This window comes from Pezoporus flaviventris, unplaced genomic scaffold (assembly GCF_033815535.1).
Source record: "Pezoporus flaviventris isolate CSIRO_AGI_PZ_B2104156 unplaced genomic scaffold, CSIRO_AGI_Pfla_v1 ptg000036l, whole genome shotgun sequence".
NCBI classification, from domain to species: domain Eukaryota; kingdom Metazoa; phylum Chordata; class Aves; order Psittaciformes; family Psittacidae; genus Pezoporus; species Pezoporus flaviventris.
Genome location: NW_026892584.1, coordinates 45212831 through 45232672, shown reverse-complemented (window position 1 = coordinate 45232672; position 19842 = coordinate 45212831). Strand labels below are relative to the sequence as shown.

General features: G+C 48.1%; 1 protein-coding gene across 2 annotated transcripts in view; it reads left to right on the top strand.

The window, feature by feature from the left end:
• The window catches only part of PRKCH (protein kinase C eta), a 118492-nt gene extending 117145 nt beyond the window's left edge, over positions 1 to 1347 (top strand). For both annotated transcript variants that reach the window (XM_061464217.1, XM_061464218.1), the window contains one exon: positions 329 to 1347. In XM_061464217.1, the coding sequence (XP_061320201.1) occupies positions 329 to 475 (147 nt within the window). In that variant the 3' untranslated portion in view covers positions 476 to 1347. The remainder of the gene's footprint in view (positions 1 to 328) is intronic.
• The last annotated feature ends 18495 nt before the right edge of the window (positions 1348 to 19842 follow it).

The window sequence follows — 19842 nt, the reverse complement described above, 5'->3', positions numbered from 1 at the left end:
GTGCTGCCACTTGAGGAAGGGAACAGATTTATGGGCCCTGTCCTGCTGTGTCTGGGCAGGCAACCCATCAGAGGCGGTAACAATTAAATCAGAGAGGGCTTCCCTGTCAGAAGCCTGCAGAGTCTCTAGAAGGTTTGCACTGTACGAGGTTCTGTGGGGCACTCAGCTGCTCCCAGCCCAACCCCAGAAAAAGCTTTCGGTAAGCTCAGTCTCGGTTATGGAGGGGACGGCTCATTGCACTCAAGACTAGACTAAAGATGCAGAGCGAGGATCAAGCAGGTGACGCATACTTTTGACATCTCTTTCCTTTGTGTGTTCTGTTTGACAGAAATCCAAAGATGACGTGAGCAACTTTGATCCAGATTTTATAAAAGAGGAGCCCATTCTCACTCCTATTGAAGAAGGAGTTCTTCCAATGATAAACCAAGATGAATTTAGAAACTTTTCATTCACAAGCCCAGAACTGCAGCAATAGCTACAGCTCTGGGAAAGGGCTGCTGAGAGGACTGGGGGGGAATGAAATAAAAACTAAGTTTACGAGAAATTTCGTTTTCAAGGAGTAACAGTGCACTGACTTTACACGGTACAGCAGCACCACTGTCAACATTACCTTAATGTGAAATTGAAACCTTCCTGTGTTTGTGGGATTTATGCAGCTCTTGGATCAAATATTGACAGGAGTAGAACAAACATGGTATTGTAAATAGCTGATGCGGACAGAGAACTGAATGCTGAGCTAGTTGGCTCAGCCTGAATGTCACCATTTGCAGTGGATTGAAGGAGTCGGCATGAGTATGAAACAAGTGTCTTGCAGCTCTGAGCCAAACAGACTTGTTACAATTCTGATTGTTTGCAAGACTATTTTGAGGAGTCCCAGCACTGTCCAGCATTCTGGAGCCTTGATCCAGCATCCCATGGCCTGACTGAACCAGGTGTTCCTACTGACATTACCTGTTTCTGCAGTATTTATTTCTTTCTGAAGGACAAATGGCTCTCTTTGCCACTGTTTGGGTTTTCCATGTGAAATATTTCATTGTGCTGACTAGCAGAAGGAAAAAAAAACAAATGCCCTGTGCCCCACACAGATTCTTCCAAATCAAAGGGAAGTCATGTGCTCGTAGTGTTCTACTGTTTGTGCGATATGAAAAGTTTTAGTGTTTGCATTCTGTGAAGTGCCTTTTTACATCATGCATCTTCAATGCTCCTTTCTTTGCCTCCCAGCTGTTTTCAACTATAACGTAACTTGTAAAACCTTACTGTTTACTTAGGCCGATTCTATTTAATTATGCTATACAGAGCCCCTTTTGTGGGTTTAGTGCCTCATTAAAATTTTAATCCAAAGTGGTAGCTCTTAAATTATTTGTAGCATTATTGTAACAAGAGCCACAGAGATGGCAAACTGCTTGAAAGCAGAGTTGTCAACCAACAGGTAACACAAAAGGACAACTTTCTCCCATGAGAATGATAAACATTATCCAAGAAACAGGGTGACTTGGTTTGGTTTGGATTTAAGGGCCTATTACACACAGGGCACTTCTTATCGGTTGCAGCCTCAAGCGTCTGCCACAGGCAGACTGAGACACTTTTTCTACATGGTTTGTAGAAACCAGACACTCTGGAGATGGTTCTGTGCTTTCCCTGCTCTTCTGGAAGTGGGGTGATTTTTCTATAGCTCCTTGGCACACCTTTGCACTCCTTGCTGAGCTTGAAGCTGTGCATCAGGACCATAGCCCGTTTCTTGGGCAGATACAAATTACTGGAGAAGGAGGAGGATTTCTAACCTCTTGCAAAACTGATCATGGTTGTATAGGGCTAGTAACATGCTTTAACTTGCAAGAAGGGTGAGGTGCAGCAGAGAGGGACACATTCTGTACAGGCCTTGCACCACTGCAACTGTGGAGGTGACATGGGAGCAGAAGCTTTTGTCAAGGAAATTATACTGCTACAACCCTCATTACAGCACAAACCCATCAGTATGTACGTGCTCACCTGCTGTAAGACCAAGTTAGAAATAAGAAATCAAGGCTGAGATCTACATAGAAGTGTTACCCCTTCTCACCCAAGCCCTCTCTACTTGACTGAGTCTCTTCTACCCTGAAACAACCTGCTGAACTGTTTGACAGATGGGGCAAAGGTTCAGTTACCCTCAGACTCTTCTTGCCTTTGTGCTTCTGTTATACCAGTTCTCCCTTTTTCTTCCCTGTATCGCCTCTTACATGTAAGCACAGCTTCATTCTCTGGCCTTCCCTCCCTTCCATGGGCATCTTCTGGCCACACTGCAGCCAGCCCGTCTCTTGGCCCTTTGCTGATCTATAGATCCTTCAAACTGGAACAAGAGAAGAGGAAGGACAAAGGAGAAAAGGTTGTATGGTGTAAGTGGGAGAAGAGAGAGCGGATATCCAGAAAAGTTATCCAAGAACCAGTCATGCAGGCTTTCCCATATAGAAAGAAACAGTGCAGGGATGAATGCATTTGCATAAGGGGGGCACTGTGGCCTCTAAACCATGATGTGGTGTGAATTAAGTGTAGTGTTCACCTGTCTGGTGCAGACATGAACCTAGGCATCTCCTCACTCAACTTTCCCAGTGTTACGACTGCAGCAGTGCTTGCTCGGCAAGGGGTGAGTACAGCTAAGCTGGCCACTGAGGGTGAGAGCACCAAAACTATCTATGAATTTTGTGTTGACAGCGTTTTGAATGCCGCACTGTTGAGGATTATGAATGGCCTTCCCTAGATATCGGTGCAAGAGAGCAGTAAGTGATACGCTTTTTTGCCAGCACGTTGGTATCATCCCAGTGTTTTATTGGTTGTCATTCCCTGGGGCTCTGGAGACCTTATGGAATCATTCCTGCTGGAGAAGCTAGTGCCACAGTGTTATCTTCAGCATCAGAATGTGATCCCGCTTCCATGGTCACAGGAGCCAAGCAGCTCTGCTTACACCCCTGACAGTATGAAGAATGTCCAATAGTCACCTTTGGAGACCTTTATTTGTGTAGCAACAGCAAACAATCTGTTTCCTGAAAGCTTGGGGGATGGAAACTGAGACACCTCTGTAGTGCTGTGTTAGGATCTTTGTGAACTATAAATCAGAAAGCTTGTAGATTTCTGGAAGCTATAAAATGATGTCTAAGGCCACCCTGGGGAGCAGGAAAAGCTCCTGCCCTGGCCAGCCAGTACCTGCTTTGGCCCAGGGGCTTGTTGGCTTGATGGGGCAGGGATCAAATATCAAAGGGAGATTCTTTCCAGTTTCACTTTTCATTGATTTCAAATGGCATCAGGGTCCCTCCACCCTGCCATCACCCTTGGCTCAAAGCACATGTGCAGATCTGTGCTTGGACCTGAAGCCTAATGTTCTGCTATAATTTCCTTGATTTTCACAATTTCACCTGGATCTTGCTTCATAATTTAGGGCAGCTCTTCTCCTCCGTTGCTTGCCTGGAACTCACATGTAATGATTTCGGCTACTTGAGTCAGCAGATCCTGAGTCAGCCACATTTGGCTGAGGTCCTTGAACTCTCCCATACTTTTTACAAGGAGCTGCCATTTTGATTGTGTTCCCTCCAGACTCTGTCAGCAGCATGGATGAAGATCGGCTTAATAAAAAGTATCTATGCAATAGGTTTGCTTTCCAAAAGCTGAGTTAGTGTTTATGCCGCAGTGGAATATACAAAGAAAAACTGATATTTAAAAAAAACAAAGCAGGGATACAAAAAAAAGAAAGAGTTTTTCCATGAGCGAGCCTGCCAGCTCTTCTGGCATCGTTGCTTGTCTGAGTGATGCAACATGGAGTTTAGCCTATTAATTTGGTCCTGACTTTAGGAGTATATTAAGCTGGCAGCCATGGTTTAAAGCATAAAAAGCTTGTATTTGCTCCAGTGTGAAAACTGACAATAGAGCAAATTATAATTAGTTCCCTTTGCACTGCTTTTAGTGCTTGCATGAAAAGCGAAGGTCTCTTTGATGTCTCTAAATTTGTGTTCTGTGCAATAGTTTCATTTTCAAAGAGGTTCCTGAAATTTAGCTATAAAATTCAGTGGCCTACATCTCATTCGTGGCCTTTGAAAGGTGGGGGTGAGAAGCAGATGGTCTAGAATGAATAGATGAAAATCATCTCGCATCTACCCGGGCTGGCTGTGCTGCCAAAGACATTGCTTTTAATACCGCTGCTTGATAGGCAATGGAAGAAAGATCTCACAGACTCAACGTGCCTAAGGGATTTTAATGTAAAAAAATTCAATTCTAACTGCTGGATGAAGATGTTTAAATGCATTCTCAAACACTGGCACAGGTTCCTTACTCCTTGTGAAGTCCTAAATGATATTTTTCCTTGAAGCTTCATGCTCCTCCTGCAGAAGTTGCCGTTTCTCTAGTTGGATATGAGAGAGGCTCCGGTGGCTGCGGCATGAAGACTTGATCAGCAATGCCCAGAGCCAGGAGAAGTGAGATCCTCTGCTCTGTCCCTTGGCCAGAAAGGAAAGAGCTGTTCACTGCTGCCTGTTCTCTGTTGGTTTGCTCATCTGTTCAAGTGTCTAGGCAGGAGGTTTCTGCTCCTCCCCAGGGAGACCATTTCACAGCTTTTACAATTCTCGTTGCTAAGTAAATTTCCTGATATTTGGAAATGACGTGAATGAGATGAAAATCTGTCTTATCATGCCACTAGGATCCTTATTGGAAGCTGCAAGTCAGGGTTTGTATTACTAAATATATACTGGGCTGCCAAACCAAAGCAGTCAGAAATGATGAGTCAGGTTGTCTGAAAATCCCAGCTCACTCAGGAATCAAGAGCTTTCCAAAATAATGAATGTCAAAGTATTTTCTTTTCATTTTAACATCTGGATTATGACTTGCATTTATTCTCCACATCAATAAAAGCTGGAATGTCATGTCAACATAATTATTTTAGATAAAAGCAGGGATCCATGAATTGATGTGAAGCCAGGCATTGGAGCTTAGAAGAAAATGCCAAACACCAAGAGATGGGTGATAAAACTGCAAGAACAGAGGGCATGGGGTTTATGTATTTTTCCATGTCTTCCTATTCTTTATGTGTAGTCACCACAGTGGTCTCTTGTCTCCCTGTCTCAAACCCCACATAACAGGGCATGCAGCATGCAGGAGGCCCAGGAGTGAAGAAAGAGAAAAGGAAGGATGGGGAAAACATTTACATGCTGTATAGTCACTTTGTATAGGGCTTGCTCAGAGGCATTTCTGAACTTGTGCATCAGTCCTTGCACAAGCCCGTCACCTTTTGCCTTCTGCAGCCTGTGCTGCCATTCCCCATCCGCCCCACTGCCTGTCCTGTCTTCCCCTGAGCACAGCACTCTGCATCGCCCCTTGGACCATCATCACTGGACGTGTCCTGCTGATGGAGCCAAGACTGTAGGAAGAGCAGGAGGTCAAGAAGCGTGGAAGAAAGAGAAGGGGTGCTTGACCACCTGGGTGCCTTCTGGCCCTGAGCAATGTGGTGGGGACTTTGGTACTGTCACTGTCCCAGTGATGTCCATATATGACTGAAATCTGTAGGAGGATAGGCTATATGCCCTCTCACACCTTGTATTAGAAGCTGGAAAAGAGAGGAAGCAGGACAGTATCATCTGAGAAATGGGGTCACAACTCTTAGTTGTGATTGAGAGGATGGAGTTTATTTTAGAGGTGCCTTAGGCTGCTTGCAGACAAGTACTGAAGACATGCGAGAAAGCTGCCCTTTCATCTCTGCCCCCATCCACACTGGGGAAGGCAGATGACTTTGCCTTGGTGAGGGTGGTTTGATTGAAGAGACCTGGGGACCACAGGTGCCAGGGATGGTGGGAGTTAGAAAGTGTTGCAGCAAAAGGCTGCCAGGCAGAATTGCCAAGGAACATTCCCAAACCCTTTCATCCCAAGAAGGAAGCCTGAAATGAGCTCAAGTCAGGCAGGGGCAGAGGCTTCACCACGTGGGCTCCCACGTTTTAGCCCTGAAACAGTTTTAACTTGCCTGTGGTGTAGCTCTCCTGCTCCAGCTCTGAACTCCCACAGCTGTTGTTGGCAACAGGTCTTATAAAAGCGGAGTTGAGAGATTTTAGCAGTGAGTTCAGGATTGCTCAAAACTGATGACTCAGTTCCTCCAGTGCTTCCTTACCCCCTCCTTCAAATGAGGGGTTTATTCATCACCTGGTTTCTCATTTCCAAATATTTAGTGTGGGCTGGGGTCAGAGCCTCAGTTTTCCTACAACAGTGACAGCTAAAACTGTGTTTCTCCTTAAATGAAACCTGTTTCACCTTGGTCTCACTTGATTCCAGGAACAGGATCTCACGATCTTCACTGCAACAACAGCACCACCACCATGTATGCCAAGAGAGAAGAACATTGCAAGAGCTGTCAATAAGCCTTTCTTTGGAGATTAGCCAAGACTTGCTGTGGTTGGGCTGGAACTGAGAGGCAATTCATAGATCTTCATCTTATCTGCTTCTAGACTCAGATGGGAAGCAGTTCCAGGTCTCCTAGTTATTGCAGACCTGTCTGCTGCCCAGAGATACCTTCTGCACAAAAGTCTTGCTTTCTTTTCCGAAATGCAGCCTGGAAGACCCAGGGTATTGAAAGCCTTTATTAGAGTTTGGTGCTGACCACGCATTTCTTCTGAACTGAGACACAGTGTCATGTTCATCTCAAGAACTGGGTCATTGGGTTTTCAAATGCCAACAAGAACTCTAGCCAATGTCTCCTCTAGCTTCTGGGATGCTGATGTCTCCCAGACTTGGAGTGAAAGCAGTGCCATTGGTAGCTTGAACCTTCTGACTTGAGGCAGGAGGGCAGTATTACAGCTGAGTCACCATTATTTTTAAGCTCTGTGAACACACTCTGAGGCCTGAGCTTAAGCACTGTTATCTGGTAGACATATCTGAACTTGTTGCTCTCCTTGGGGCAGCCTTTGTTTGCCACTTCTCAGGCCCTTTATTCTTACTCATCCTTAACCCTTCGTCTAAGGGGAAGGCTGGGTGGTGGTTTTGTTCAGCTCTTTGCTTCTGCCGCTTCCCTGGACAGTGAAGAAAACCTGCCTCCAACTGCCTAAGGAAACTGGCCAAGTGAGCCATATGTCACGGGATAATTTTCCTTTTCAAATGCTAATCTTTGTAGGTTAAAACTCATTTTTAACTGGAGGAAAAAAGGTAAATGTGACCTTTAAACCTGCTCACCTAGGCCTAGACTTTAGCAAAATCCTTCTGCTTGCAGGAACCTTCATCACCAAGTTTCACCAGGGCTCCCTACAGACCCATGAAAATTGCCATGTAGAGCCTGCACCTAAATTACACCCTGGCAGTTGAAGGCTGTCTTTTGTTTTTGCTGCTAATGAGCAAGAATTTCCCCTGCCAGCTTGGGATGCCTTCTCTAATCTGTTGCCCTGACTCCTCTAATTTTCTTTGCTCTTCAGCAAATGACCGTGTCCCCGAGTGTCCTGCCCATGGCAGGCATTTCCCTCACGCACACAGAGGGGAGCTGTGCTGGTGGTAATCTGGTGAAGATGATGTAATGCAGTATGGGGCTGTCTGTCAGCTGTTCTGGTGGAGCCTGGTCATTTGTCTGAGATGGAAAATCCCCAAACTACAATCAGTGCCTGATACACTTGAGTGGAAAATGTCAAAATTATAACGTGGCTCATCTCCCCGTGCTGAATTACTCTGTGTCTACGTATAGACCTATCAGCACTGGTCTGGACCAGCCAGTGCGACCATAAAGGTGTCTGGGCCTTTGTCATGGCTCCATAGATGTCGCTCTGTTTTGATGGAGCACAAGTGTATCCCAAGGACTGCTGAGCACTAATAAATGGCTGTTGAACTGGAGTTCAACACAGGCAGCTGGCCAATAGCATCCTGCTTTGGAGACTGGTTCCTAGGCAGAGGCAAGGCATGATGAGCAAGGAGGTGCCTGGAGTTACCCAGACCTAGAGTAAAAGCCTAAATGCAGCAAGCTTACTAGCGCTCAGCATGGTGTACATGAGGTCACTTAGGGACTTTGCCTTAGTTCTCCACCCATTTGTGTCTTAGGCTGATGATGTGGTGAGCAGCTCCTAAGGGAGTGGAACCTGCCTGATGTGTAGGACCTTGCAGCTGGGCTTGATGACCGCAGGAAAAGGCGTTGCTGGAATCAGGAAACTTCTTTTAAGCAATTACTAAAGGAGCATCCTGGTTGAGAATGGGCAACTGAAGCCTAAGCTGGTTCTTGTGCCAAGACCTTCCCCTGCTGCTTGCTCCCAGACTTTCCTGCTCGTCACTGCTGCCCATGAGCCATGAACCAATTGTTTATGGGGAAATGACCACAGGCAGTGAGAGCCCTGCAACAATTTAGGGTCATCAGGCAAAGGTCACACAGGCAACACGTTTCTAAGTCTTGGTGTCCACACAGAAAGCAGGATTCTGCAGCTTATTTTTATTAAAATCATAAAGTGAATCTGGCAGCTTTCTGAGATAAGGTACGAGATAAGCCTGCAACAAACCCAAGTAGACAAGTAATTTTGTTCTAATTGCTGTTGTAGGGCAGTAGAAATGAAAAACCATGTGTCCAGGGGTATACACACCCTCATCCCCTGATTAGATACATATAATGAGATGGAAAGCTAATCTATCATATTTAGAATCAGTCAATTAGAGGGTTAGGGCTATAGATGCATTTAGCTTTAGCATTAGGGAGATATTTAGACCACATGCTGTACTTAGTCATTACCATGCTAAGTGATAGTAGATGCAGGTCACCCTATATATGGGCCGTAGTAATCAGCTTGAAGTATTACCAAGTAAGCCATTTCACCTTCGGGCTCCCTTCCATGCCACCACAAATAAAATGGGCCATCAAGGTCATGGTGAGATGCTCTTTAAAACCCAACACCCACTGTTTATTGTGGAGTGGAGAGTGACTTGGATTTAAAGTTCAGCCTCTGCTGTGTGGAGAGAGTTGTAAACAAACAGCTCACCCTCTTTGACAGATCTTTTGCTTCTTAGTTGCCAGCAAAAGAAGCGGTGGCAGATGCCAGCCAGGCACTGCCAGCCCTCTGCTTGCCCAGGTGCCTGCCTGGTGTTATTTGAAGCCAGTGGACCATCCAGGTGAATAAACCATGTCAAAGTGAGTGTGGCTCTGGCACCTCCCTGCTGGCACTCCTCGCTCTTGTTTTTGGAGGAAGTCACTGAAAGCTGCACATGCTGTAGTTGCCCTAGAAAGCAGCTTATGTGATTAGGCGGAAGGTCAAAAATAGAAAAGCTCACAAAGGAATGCCTAAAATATTGCGGGTGTGATCCAACGATGGCTTCGCCACCTCTCTCTGCACCCCCTGAGGTGCTGCTCCCAAGGTCCTCATCTGGTTCTGGTACCAGCCCATTCCCCACAGGAGCCTGTGGACTCCTTCAGGCTGAAAGCTCTTGGTGGCTTTATTTTTATATGGAGGGGGTTTGCATCTGCCTTTAAGACTCTGATGTGTTGTAGCTCTGCCACAAGCCTGCCTGCTGCAGGCGGCCAGGAAAATGGAGAGCTTTGCAATGCCTCCCAGCCCAGAAGACAGGCAATGGGTAGCCATGGAGAAGGTGCAGTGTCTCTGGGTGCTCTCCAGCCCAAGGGAAGCTACTTTTCTGGACCATCTTCTCTCTCACAGTATTCCTGGCAGCAACCGCTTTGCTGAGAAACACCCTGCCCTTAAACCTTCACCTCTCCATCCTTTCCTCAGAGGCTAATTGCTCCACTTCTGCCTTCATTTTCCATCTTTCAGGAGCCCAAGTAAAACTGTCTTGCTAGCAATGGGTATAGCTGAATATGTGCATGTAACAGCCCTCTCCAGACACTTCAAAACCCATCTGCCCTGTCCCTCTGAGGCAAGTTTTTGCAAATAGGCAGGAACTGGCACAGGGGAGGGTGCTCCTGTCTCAGACGAACACCAGGAACTGGTGCTGCTCACCAGGAACTGGGAAGGTCTTGGCTTTGGCAAGGCCTGGGACCAGGAAACAACTCAAAACGTTGGGTATCTGCTGGGACACAGCACAAGCATTGCCCCAGCTCCCCTCAGCCGGCTGGGGCCAGCTGGTGAAGATCCCTCAGGGGAAGCTACCAGGTTTGGGGCTAATGGAGACCTGCCCAGGGAGGTGGAACGAGGATGATGCAATGGGCCACAGCTCTTGCGCTGCTGACGAACCTCAGCAGCGGGCTGGGGTGAAGGCGGGCAGGGAAAGTGATCGTGGTGGCCAGAACAGGCACTGGACGGTCTCAGGCAGCGTGAGGCATGGGCAGCCACTCTCACCGGGCTCTGGGGGCTGCCAGAGCTGTTGGCATTATCAGGAGGACCTCAGTGTTTCAATACCTGTTTTCCCATGGGCAAGGGGCTCCAGATGGAGCACAAAGTCTCAGTGTAGTCAATTTAGCAGCAGCCACCGTGGCAAGAAGCCTATGGCAAAAACCTTGTGTTTTCCCCATGTACGGACCAGTGCACTGGTAACACATCCCCAAACTCCCACCACAGCCCACTCACTGCCCTCCCTCTTTGCTGGCAAAATGACTGGAGATGGCTAGGCAGGTGCAGTGGGTAGCAAGTATGGGGCTGGAGCAACAGTGATGAACCCCAGCTGCAAAGAAGCATTCTTTGTGCATCACCAGGTGCAGGAACTGTGGCCGGTGGTGGCTGCTGTAATGCCAATTATGCTGATGGGGAAGCTCAAACAGTTGAACATAAGCAGGGCCATGCATTTTTGTCCCATGAACTGTTTTCCAGGGGAGTAAAATCCCCTGCTTTATGTTTTTTCCCTACTTCTTAGCCGGTGATGGCAGGTGTTGAAGGGACTTTCCATCTCTCACTAGTCTGGTTGGCAGGTCATGTTCAGCTGCACCTCGGCACTTGCAGGTTGGTCAATCACTGGACAAGCCTTTGCAAATCCACATTAAGTCATGCCAGCCTGCAGGGATGCCTCACTCAGTACCTACATGATCTTTGTATTGTCTTGTTTATCCTCCTCCTTCTCCTTTTGTGTTTGTGCCTATCTGTGATCCTCCAGAGGCATTTCAGCACCCTGGCTGGGAAGGAGCAGTGCTATACCAAGGAGAAAGTATAACTGTGATCTCTGCAAAGTTGATTTTATCACTATCTGTACCTGTGTTTTGTTTTGGGGGTTGTTTGTTTTTCATTTATCCAGCTTGCCAAGCTACTCCTGTGCTCAGTCAGTGCTGCAAGCTGGCACAGTTAAGCACAGCACTGCCCATTTGGGTAGGGATGTGTCTGCTGTGGGTCTGTTTTGTGTGAGCAGTGTTGATGTGGTGTTGAAATGCCAGCTTTGGTGATGGCATGGACAGGAGCCCCCTCTGTCACTGGTGGGGAGAGCAGGCAGAGCTCTGCACCATAGTGGCACCAGAGATGCTCACTTATTCCCATGAAAGGAGATGGGCACGCTTAGCACAGGGAGTTATTCCCACTCTTCCCCATGTTGCGCCAGCAGAACAGCTTTCAGCCCCATGGCACACACGGCCCATCCTGCCACAGCACCTTTCTGCTGGGCTTTCCCAGCCGCCCAGTGCAATGTGTGGAAAAGATACAGGGATTGTGGAAAGACCCAATGCAACCAAGGAACCTCCTCCATCTCCACTATGTCATGGTGTGGGGATTCATACCACCCACCATCATTTTTGGGGATGTTTTGGCTGTTTTCTCCCCTGGGCATTGCTAGTTCTCCATAGGCAGCAGAAGTGTCCCACCAAACTTCCTCCGAGCCATGGCCTATCTGTGATAGCCAAGAGGAAAGGAGCTAAAGGTATAGAGGTCCCGCGCATTTGAGACCTCCAGCTGGTATCTATCTCTGCTCGGAAAGATGAAGATTTCTTTTGCCAGCCAGGCATTGTGAAACAACCGCCGTGCGAGGGTGGTGCCTGCAGGAAGCACGCGTGTGTTTTATGTATGGGGTGAGAGCTTGGATTTTCACAAGTAAACTTTGGGTCATGGTTTTGGGAGGTGCTAGGGTTGGGCTGTTTTTTTTTTTTCCTATATGCTTTCTTCTGTTGCAGCTCTAGGTCTCCTTCACTAGGTCTGAATTTCTGAAGGAGGGTGCTCAGCCTGGACTCCAAACCTGTGTTCCTGGAGGTGACAATGGAAAGTCCACCCGTGGCCTGGAGCATCACTGGCTTTCTGGCTTTTCAAAGCCCAGCAAAGTCCCATGTGGATCATTTCATGACACCTCCCAGTGCCTCCCCAGGGAAAAGAGCAAGCAAGCCCCCTCCTAACTACCTGTTGCAGGGATTTAGGGAGGAAATAGAAGGCAATGCCTATGCTGGGCACCAACCCAGCCACAGAGCCCAGAGCTGAGGTGGTGTGAGCATCATGAGGACCACACCCCAGCACTGTGAAATGAGGGCTAAAGGCAGACCTGCCCCGTCTGAGCAAATAACACAGGCTGTCGGGACATTTAGTTGCAGCTTGGCTGTTTGCCCCTGTTACAAGGCTTGGCAAGGAGGGGATTGCATTTCTTGCAACATCCCCACGCGAGGTAACGTGGGTTGCCAGTGGTGTTTGTCTACTGGGACACACAGCAAATAACCTGGCTGTTTGTCCTGGCCTCCTGCCTGGTGGTTGGTACCAAGTGCTGCTGCTGTCCTGCAAGACGGACCCGCACTTGCCACAGGAGGAGGCATCTCTTCAGCCGCAGGAAGCCCACAGATGCCAGGGTTTTTGGAAGAAGCAGATGAGCGGGTGCCATGGTGATGGGGGAAGCTACCTGCTCGCTGCATGTGCTGCTTTGCTTCATCGGAGGCTGTGGCGCCGTCACAGTCAGCAAGTTAAACATTGCAAGAAATATACTTCACTCCTTCCTTGATCAGCTGCTGCTGAATCACTCACCATTTGTCCTGATTACAAGGCCCTTATCAGAGCTTTTTACTACTTTACCCCCCCATTTCCCCCTTCCTGGTACACCGTGGTCCTTGTCCTGATCCCCTAGATATTTCCAGGCTCTGTGTTTGCAGAGTGCCAGGGTTTCCATCCTGGCTCTCTTAGCTGGGCTCAGCATCCTCACTGCCTTCCCAAAGTGCATGTCAGCTCTGGTGAAGAGCTCTGCCTCACTGAACCCAGGGGATTTAGCTGCAGCACCCAGCATGTTTCTGGCAGCTGCCTACCCACCCTGCATGTTGGCATCTCTGCTCCTGTAGTGCTCTTCTCCTTCTCGCTCCTGGTTTGCAGATCCAGATTATTAGTGCAAAACACCACTGATCCCAATGGCATCACCTTGCCGACTGGGAGGACAGCAGTTGATCAGTAGCTGCCCACCGTGGAGCCAGCACCTTTGGCATCGTGGCAGGCAGGCAGTGAGGCAGCAAGGGCTTGATTGAAATGCACCCTCCGGTGTGAATCACAGCCCTCTGCACTCACTGAATCAGCATGGCCTCTTCAACACCCCATCAGCTTGGACTGCAAATCAATCCCCACTGTTCTGGAACAGGAATAGGGCAAACCAGGCAGAGTTGCCCAAGAAGCCAACCATGGGTGTGGATGGCAGATTGCAGAATATACGTGTTTTGCCCAATTAAGTCTCTCCTGAGACATTTCTGCCCTCCGCAGCACCCTGGATGCCCCATCAGTGTGCTCTGCTAGCAAAATATGTTTGGTATCGAGGTGAGAGTCCACCCTGAGAAGGACCTAAACACCATGCATGTGGACATGCCTGGTGTGTCATTTTTCTCCCCTTTGCAGGGTAAGAGGGATGGGGTCCTCAGGAGCACAATTTGTGGCTGTTCTCCTGAGGATGGAGAGCCTTGTCTTGCTCATAAGCCATCCCAGCAGAGTATGCTGGAATTCCAGATGTGGCCTTAACCCAGGCAAAATCACACAGGTAGTTTCCAGCCACCCATGGGGATGGCAGGTGGGTATGGTCAGTACTGTGTGCTAGCGAGGCTGGTGTATGGAGCAAATTTGGGTCTTATGTAGGAGCTGCAACTCTTCCCCAACACCATACACCATAGTGTTGGCTAAACTACACAGCCCCTTTTTGCCCCATCCCTGTTCCCCTCAGGAAGCCTGAGCAAGGAGAGGCTGCCCCCCTGCCAGAAGCAGTTTACTGCACCCATGTATTTATGCTGCAGCTGATTAAAGCTCCAAGTAAGGCAATTACAGGTTATGGGGTGTATAAACAGGAGGTGCTGTGGTGTTGCAGGCTGGGGAGAGGAGCTGCTTGACTTTGCTGGAGAGTATCTAGGAATGTACTTGGGGCTTGCTTCTGCCTTTCTCACACTGCCTCACACTCAGGCTAAGGCACTGGGTCACCTTCATGGGACCATGACTTCCAGTAGCAGTCTGTGGTGGTCAGCACTGGACTCGAGGCATTTTGTGTCCCTGACTTAGTGGTGTCTTCCCTCCCTGGCAAGGATGCTTGGAGCTGCTGGAAAACCTGTCCCTCCTCATATAGACATCCAGATAAAAGTGAACCCTGGAAAACCATGGCCATTGCCAGGAGTTTTAAACTCCTGTTTTTAAACATTGCCTAAACTCCTTAGAGTTTGAGAGGTCACTACAGTTTTGTTTTCAAGGACTTTATCTCAACCTGCAACAGTGAACTAATAAAAGATAATCTCAAAGGAGAGGCGAACCCAGCCCCGCAGCAGGGCACTGAGCATCCCTCACATCTCAGTGTTCTTTTCTTCTTGATAATATGAATTTTTATTTCTTTTCTCCTCAGAAGTCAGCTCTCTGTGTGCTGTGCTGGCTCCTATCTGGATGGATCCAGCTTTTACTGCTGCTCCACCTTCCTATCTCCTAGAGCTAGACAGCGGTTAAGAAATGGCATTCATGTGCATATACATGTTGTATACGGAGGGATTCTCTATTAATCTTAAAGATGCTTTGATCAGAAAAGTAATAATTTGCTGGCATGAATTACTTTACAAATTTTGCTTTTGCAGAGAGAAGCTCTTTGGCTTGAGATTTTCCTTCCTAGCAGAAACAAGTTATATCTGATGAACTAACCTTGCTGCTTTTGTTCTCAAAGCAGTAATTTACTCTCCAAGCAGTGGCATCACAACTTACCGCCCCTGCAGCATCATTTATTCAGCAGTGCAGTCAGCCAAGAGGATAACACAGGGTGCAAGTGATGTGGTTACTATCTGTGCTGCACCATCTGACATGACTTTCCCCTTCTCAGTGTATTTTCGGACACACAAACTAGCAGGGAAATGTTTTTCTTCATGTGAGGAAATTCAAGTCACCACAAGATCAAATTTATCCCACAGAGCAGCAGCTACAGCTCCCAGTCGATTCAGTGGAAAATAGCTGTAACCCAGCAAATTCCACTTTGGCCCATACAGCTGCAGAGCCGTAAAACACTTGGATGTTTCCCTGCAAAAAGCTCCTGTAAAGGCTTCCTGCAGCCTTGACTCCTCGCCAGCCCAGCCTCCAGAGCTGCCTGAGCCTAACCAGGACTTTCCAAAGAAATTCCTGTCAAAACCTTCCCAGTTCTCTGGTTTGTGTTTTGTGCAGCACTCCGATGTGAAAATATTGATTCTGGACTATAGAGCAGCTGCTTTGTATATTTGACCAATGCAACGGTACCAAAGTTAGGCCTGAACTGTCATTGTCTGGTTCCTTTTTTATCTTTTTAATGCAGCCTTAAAAACGCAGTGGGCATTGATATTAGGAAGAGCCAAATATAGCAATGATGCAGCATAAATCCTATAGCCAGCCAATGTTGTCTGCCTCAGCTGCACACCTCTTTTCATTTTTTTTTTTTTCTTTTACCCTCCAGATTGTGTTTAAAAATGGAAGATTATACAAGGGCATTTCAGGAGAAATTTAAGCATTTATGAAGAAACAGGGAAAGTCAGACTGAGCATTTGCTGACTGAAAACATACAAAACCCCGAGGAGCGTTTGCAGTATCACAGTGTTTCTATAGGCAAGCTGGGAGGTGTTGAGCTCTGCTCAAACCTGAGCTGATTGTTTTTTCTGCTGCTGAAGGAGCCTTGCCCCAGGCCAGGACCCTTGTTTCATCCCTCCGTGCTGATGCACTGCTGCTACATCTGCAGCCAATGATGAGGGATTTGGTACAGAGGCTTCAAATACATGGGGCCAAGTTCCTGTTAGCATGAATTAACACTCTGAGCATCAGCCCCTCTCTAGCAAGGCATAATTCATCCCATGGCAGGGAGCTGCAGCTCCAGGTGTTGCTTTGTTTTCTTCCAGGTTCATTGCAAATGCCACATCCTGATCTCTGTTATCTCATAGGGACCGAGAATTTCACACTGCCCACCACTGTCAGGCAGTAGGTTTCAGTCTGTTCCCAGAGGACCGGAGTGTAACAGGCCAGCTGGGAGGTTGGGAAAATGCATCTCTGCTTTGCATCTCTAACAACAGCCTTCAGCTGCTTCAATTTTACTGTCAGCCTCCCTCATTCACAGCCTTGCAATCAGCAAATGAAGGTGAGTGAAAGGCATAATCACTTGCGTGTGGCTTTATAGTCTTGTCCTCTGCCTTTCGGGCTGGCTGCAGCTTGGCAGCCATGCGCAGGGAAACAGAGCCTGCTCCTTCACCCCCACCGCCTCTGCCTTTCTCAGGGCCTGATCCGGACAGGGCAAGGTTTCACTCCCGAGTCCCCCACAGACTGAGGTATTTTTAATGTTCTTTTATACCTGCTAATAACTTGAAGAAGCAAGACTCGAAGCATGCTGGTCACAGATGGACCTGCCCAAGTATTCCTGTGCCTTGTTTTTTTTTAGCAATTTTTATGAGCAAATCTATACATGAGGTTTTGAAGATGAAATTGTTTGTCACAGGGATCTGAAGTGCATCCCTTGCTCAATGTTCACTAGGTGCCAGTCAAAACTCTTTCTCATTTGGTTAAAGCTGGCTCAGCTTGTGCCTGTGCCTGCTCCAACTGTGATTTGGGTGGGAGCAGTGCTTGGAAGTGGTTTGGCCCCATGCTCTGCACACCACGCTCTCTGGCCAAGGAGCTCTGAGAGGGACTCAGGTGATCAACTGTTTCCACAAAGCCACAAACGATCCTATATACAGCTCCAAAGCCCTGCAGCAGAGATCTGTGCACTTAAAAACACTTTGCCCTCCCTCAGTTGTGTCCAAATGAGGTGCCATGCTGGGTTAAGTCAAGGGTTAGCCTTGAGTGAGAGAGCATTAAAGGTACCTTTGCTTTCAGCTGGAAGTGATTTGGCACCACTGGATCAAAACTTTTGCAGCACTTGGTCCTGCTTGAAACTGGGTACATTGTAAAAATTTTCCTATCAACTGGGTGTCCGTTCTGAACCATCGTCTTCTGCCATTGTTGCATCTCCCACCATTCCTCTGCACTGGTAAAGGAGACATGCTACAGGAGGGCAGCTGTGGGAGCCAGTGTGTGTTTTCTCTTCCACCACTCTGTGAACCATATCAGCACAAGCCAGCCCATAAACCTGCAGCCAGCCTTGAGGACATGGTATTCACAGTGCCTGCCATGGGATCCAGCTGGGGACTGAGCGTCACCTCTCCTTGAACTGGGATTCTCCATGTCCAGGTGGTACGGAAGAGCAGCCTGACCTGCCCCACCAGCTCCATGACTGCTTGATGCTAGAGGAAGGGTATTGTCCCTTACCACCTGCAGCCTGCTTTTATCTCCACTTGCCAGCATCCTGTTCCCTTACTTAGTCAGTCTTTTTAAAAGGCCAAAAGGCAAAGAAAGAAGATAAAGGGTAAGAGTTTTCTTCCCAGGCATGGCTCAGCGATGCTGTGGGTTGAGCACCCGAGTGTGGCTATTTTGGACACAAAGCAGGAAGAGCGGGTGGTAAAGGCATGGCTTCTATTGGTGACATGGCCATGTATGCCTGGGCACAGCAAGGGGCACTGGGGATGTCTCTGCTGATGGGGTTCATGGGGATTCACTGGAGCTGGGATTGGTGAGGGAGCTGTGCTGTTCTCCTCACTGATTTTGGACTGGTGAAACCCAAACCTTTCTGGATTGCATCCCAGTATCTTATGCAGATCTGCAGTATGGCAGGACCAAGGAGGTATCAAAGGTGGATCATAGGCTTCCCACTGAGCCCAGTGGCAACTTTGTGGAGAGGCTGGTGGGTCTCATGAGGCTGCATCTCATCTCTGCATTTAGGGGAGAGGAAGGGAAAAAGTTCCAGCTTTGTTTCCAGCCTCTTTGGCTTTCTCACAGAGCTGGAGAACACTGAAAAGAAAGTATTGAGAGAGGGAAGGAAAATCTTGTATAAACGAAACACACGGTGCAGCCTCAGAAGCTGGGAGCTGTTGTCTGTTGTCTTGGTCTCACGGGAAGCTGCTGCTGCAGGGGGACCATATCTGATGCACATTAGACAACCTCGTGAAAGTGTCCTAAGGACCATCATGGGACAATTTTACTCTCTCCAGCTCATCTTAAAAGGCGAGGAGCTGAGGAACTTGCCTAGAGGGGCTCTTGACAAGCAACAGGACGACGTACTGTGGGCAGCCTGGTATGTGGCTGCGACTCAGGGCAAGTATCGCACTCCATTCAGCTCACACAGGGGCAGTGGGGGGGAGCTGAACTTCAGATAACCTGGTAAGACCAAAGCAAGATCAGTTGAGAAAACTAACCCGGCTTTCAACTACTGCCAGTCCCGGCAGAAGCCGGAGATGGAGCAGTCCCGGCTCAGACAGAACAGCTTGCTGGGCTTTGTTGCCAGCTTTTGTCTGCCTGTGGGTGGTTTTCCGCAAGGCCGATTCCCCACTCCCTGTAAAGCTGTGCAAATCTTGCATATCACTGCAAAACATGAAGGGGTGAGCTACAAACCAGAGATCACGGATCGCTTGAATTCAGCTAAAAGCAAAGGTGAGGGTTGCTCCTGTCCCCACATGGGGATTTGCTCTCCTGGGGGCCGCATGAATATACTGAAGTGATGAGAGCAAGGACAAAATCTTCAGATAGAAATGCTTCTGGAGAAATCCCAGGGGCTCCAGCCTCCTTACTGAGGACAGAGGAGCAGGAGAGGGTTCAGGGGGTACTTAACACTCAGAAGAGAGGCAAAAAATGAAACTCACTGCAGTATTTGAAGCTCCTTGTGCCCTGTCTGGGTTAGTGCTCTTGAAGGGCGTCTTCCTTACGGCATTTGGTGAAAGAAAGTCTGAAGCTTGCTTAGGCTGCCAGTGTATCCTGGCAGTTTATTTTTAGCGGAGATGGCTTGTGACAGCACAGTGGTGTTGCAACACTGCAGTTCTTGTTTGTGGTTCCCCTGTACTTTGGTACTGGAGTAAGTGAAGACTCCTAACAGGGACTCGTTGTTTTGGAAAGTGCTTGCAGAGATTTTGTGAGAAACGGTTCCCTCCCAAGGAGGCAGCATCTGAAGAAAAAAGACCTGCAAAAGCAGAAAGAAGAAAGTGGAGCTGGCCTCATGTGCAGCCTGCTGCAAGGCAATGTTGCCATGGATATGTGTCCTTGTTGCAGCCCCACAGACCCGCTATGGCATGAGGTATCTATCCCAACCTCACCACCATGTGCTGCCCAAGCAACCTGTGGACCTTCTTCAAGGGAATGGTGATGAGAGGCTCCTGCCACGGGTTATGCCTCCTTCCAGGTCTCCTGCTAGCCTTGCTGTTTCTTGCAGCCACTAAGGTCTTGCACAACTGCTTTCCCCTGGATCCCCTCCATGAGCATGAACCACACCTCTAAATCAGTTTTTCTAACTCTAGCAATGTCACCATAACTGTGAAGTGACAACAAGGCAAACCAACACAGGACCAGGGAGGACACAAAGATGAGCTCTGAGGACTGAAAGGAAATCTATACCTACAACTCATCACTGCAACTAAACCTGTCTGCAAAAAGCAGACTTCACAGTTCAGCTTCTTACCTGGTATAAGAGATGAAACGTTAAAGGAATAAAGATCTGGTCTCC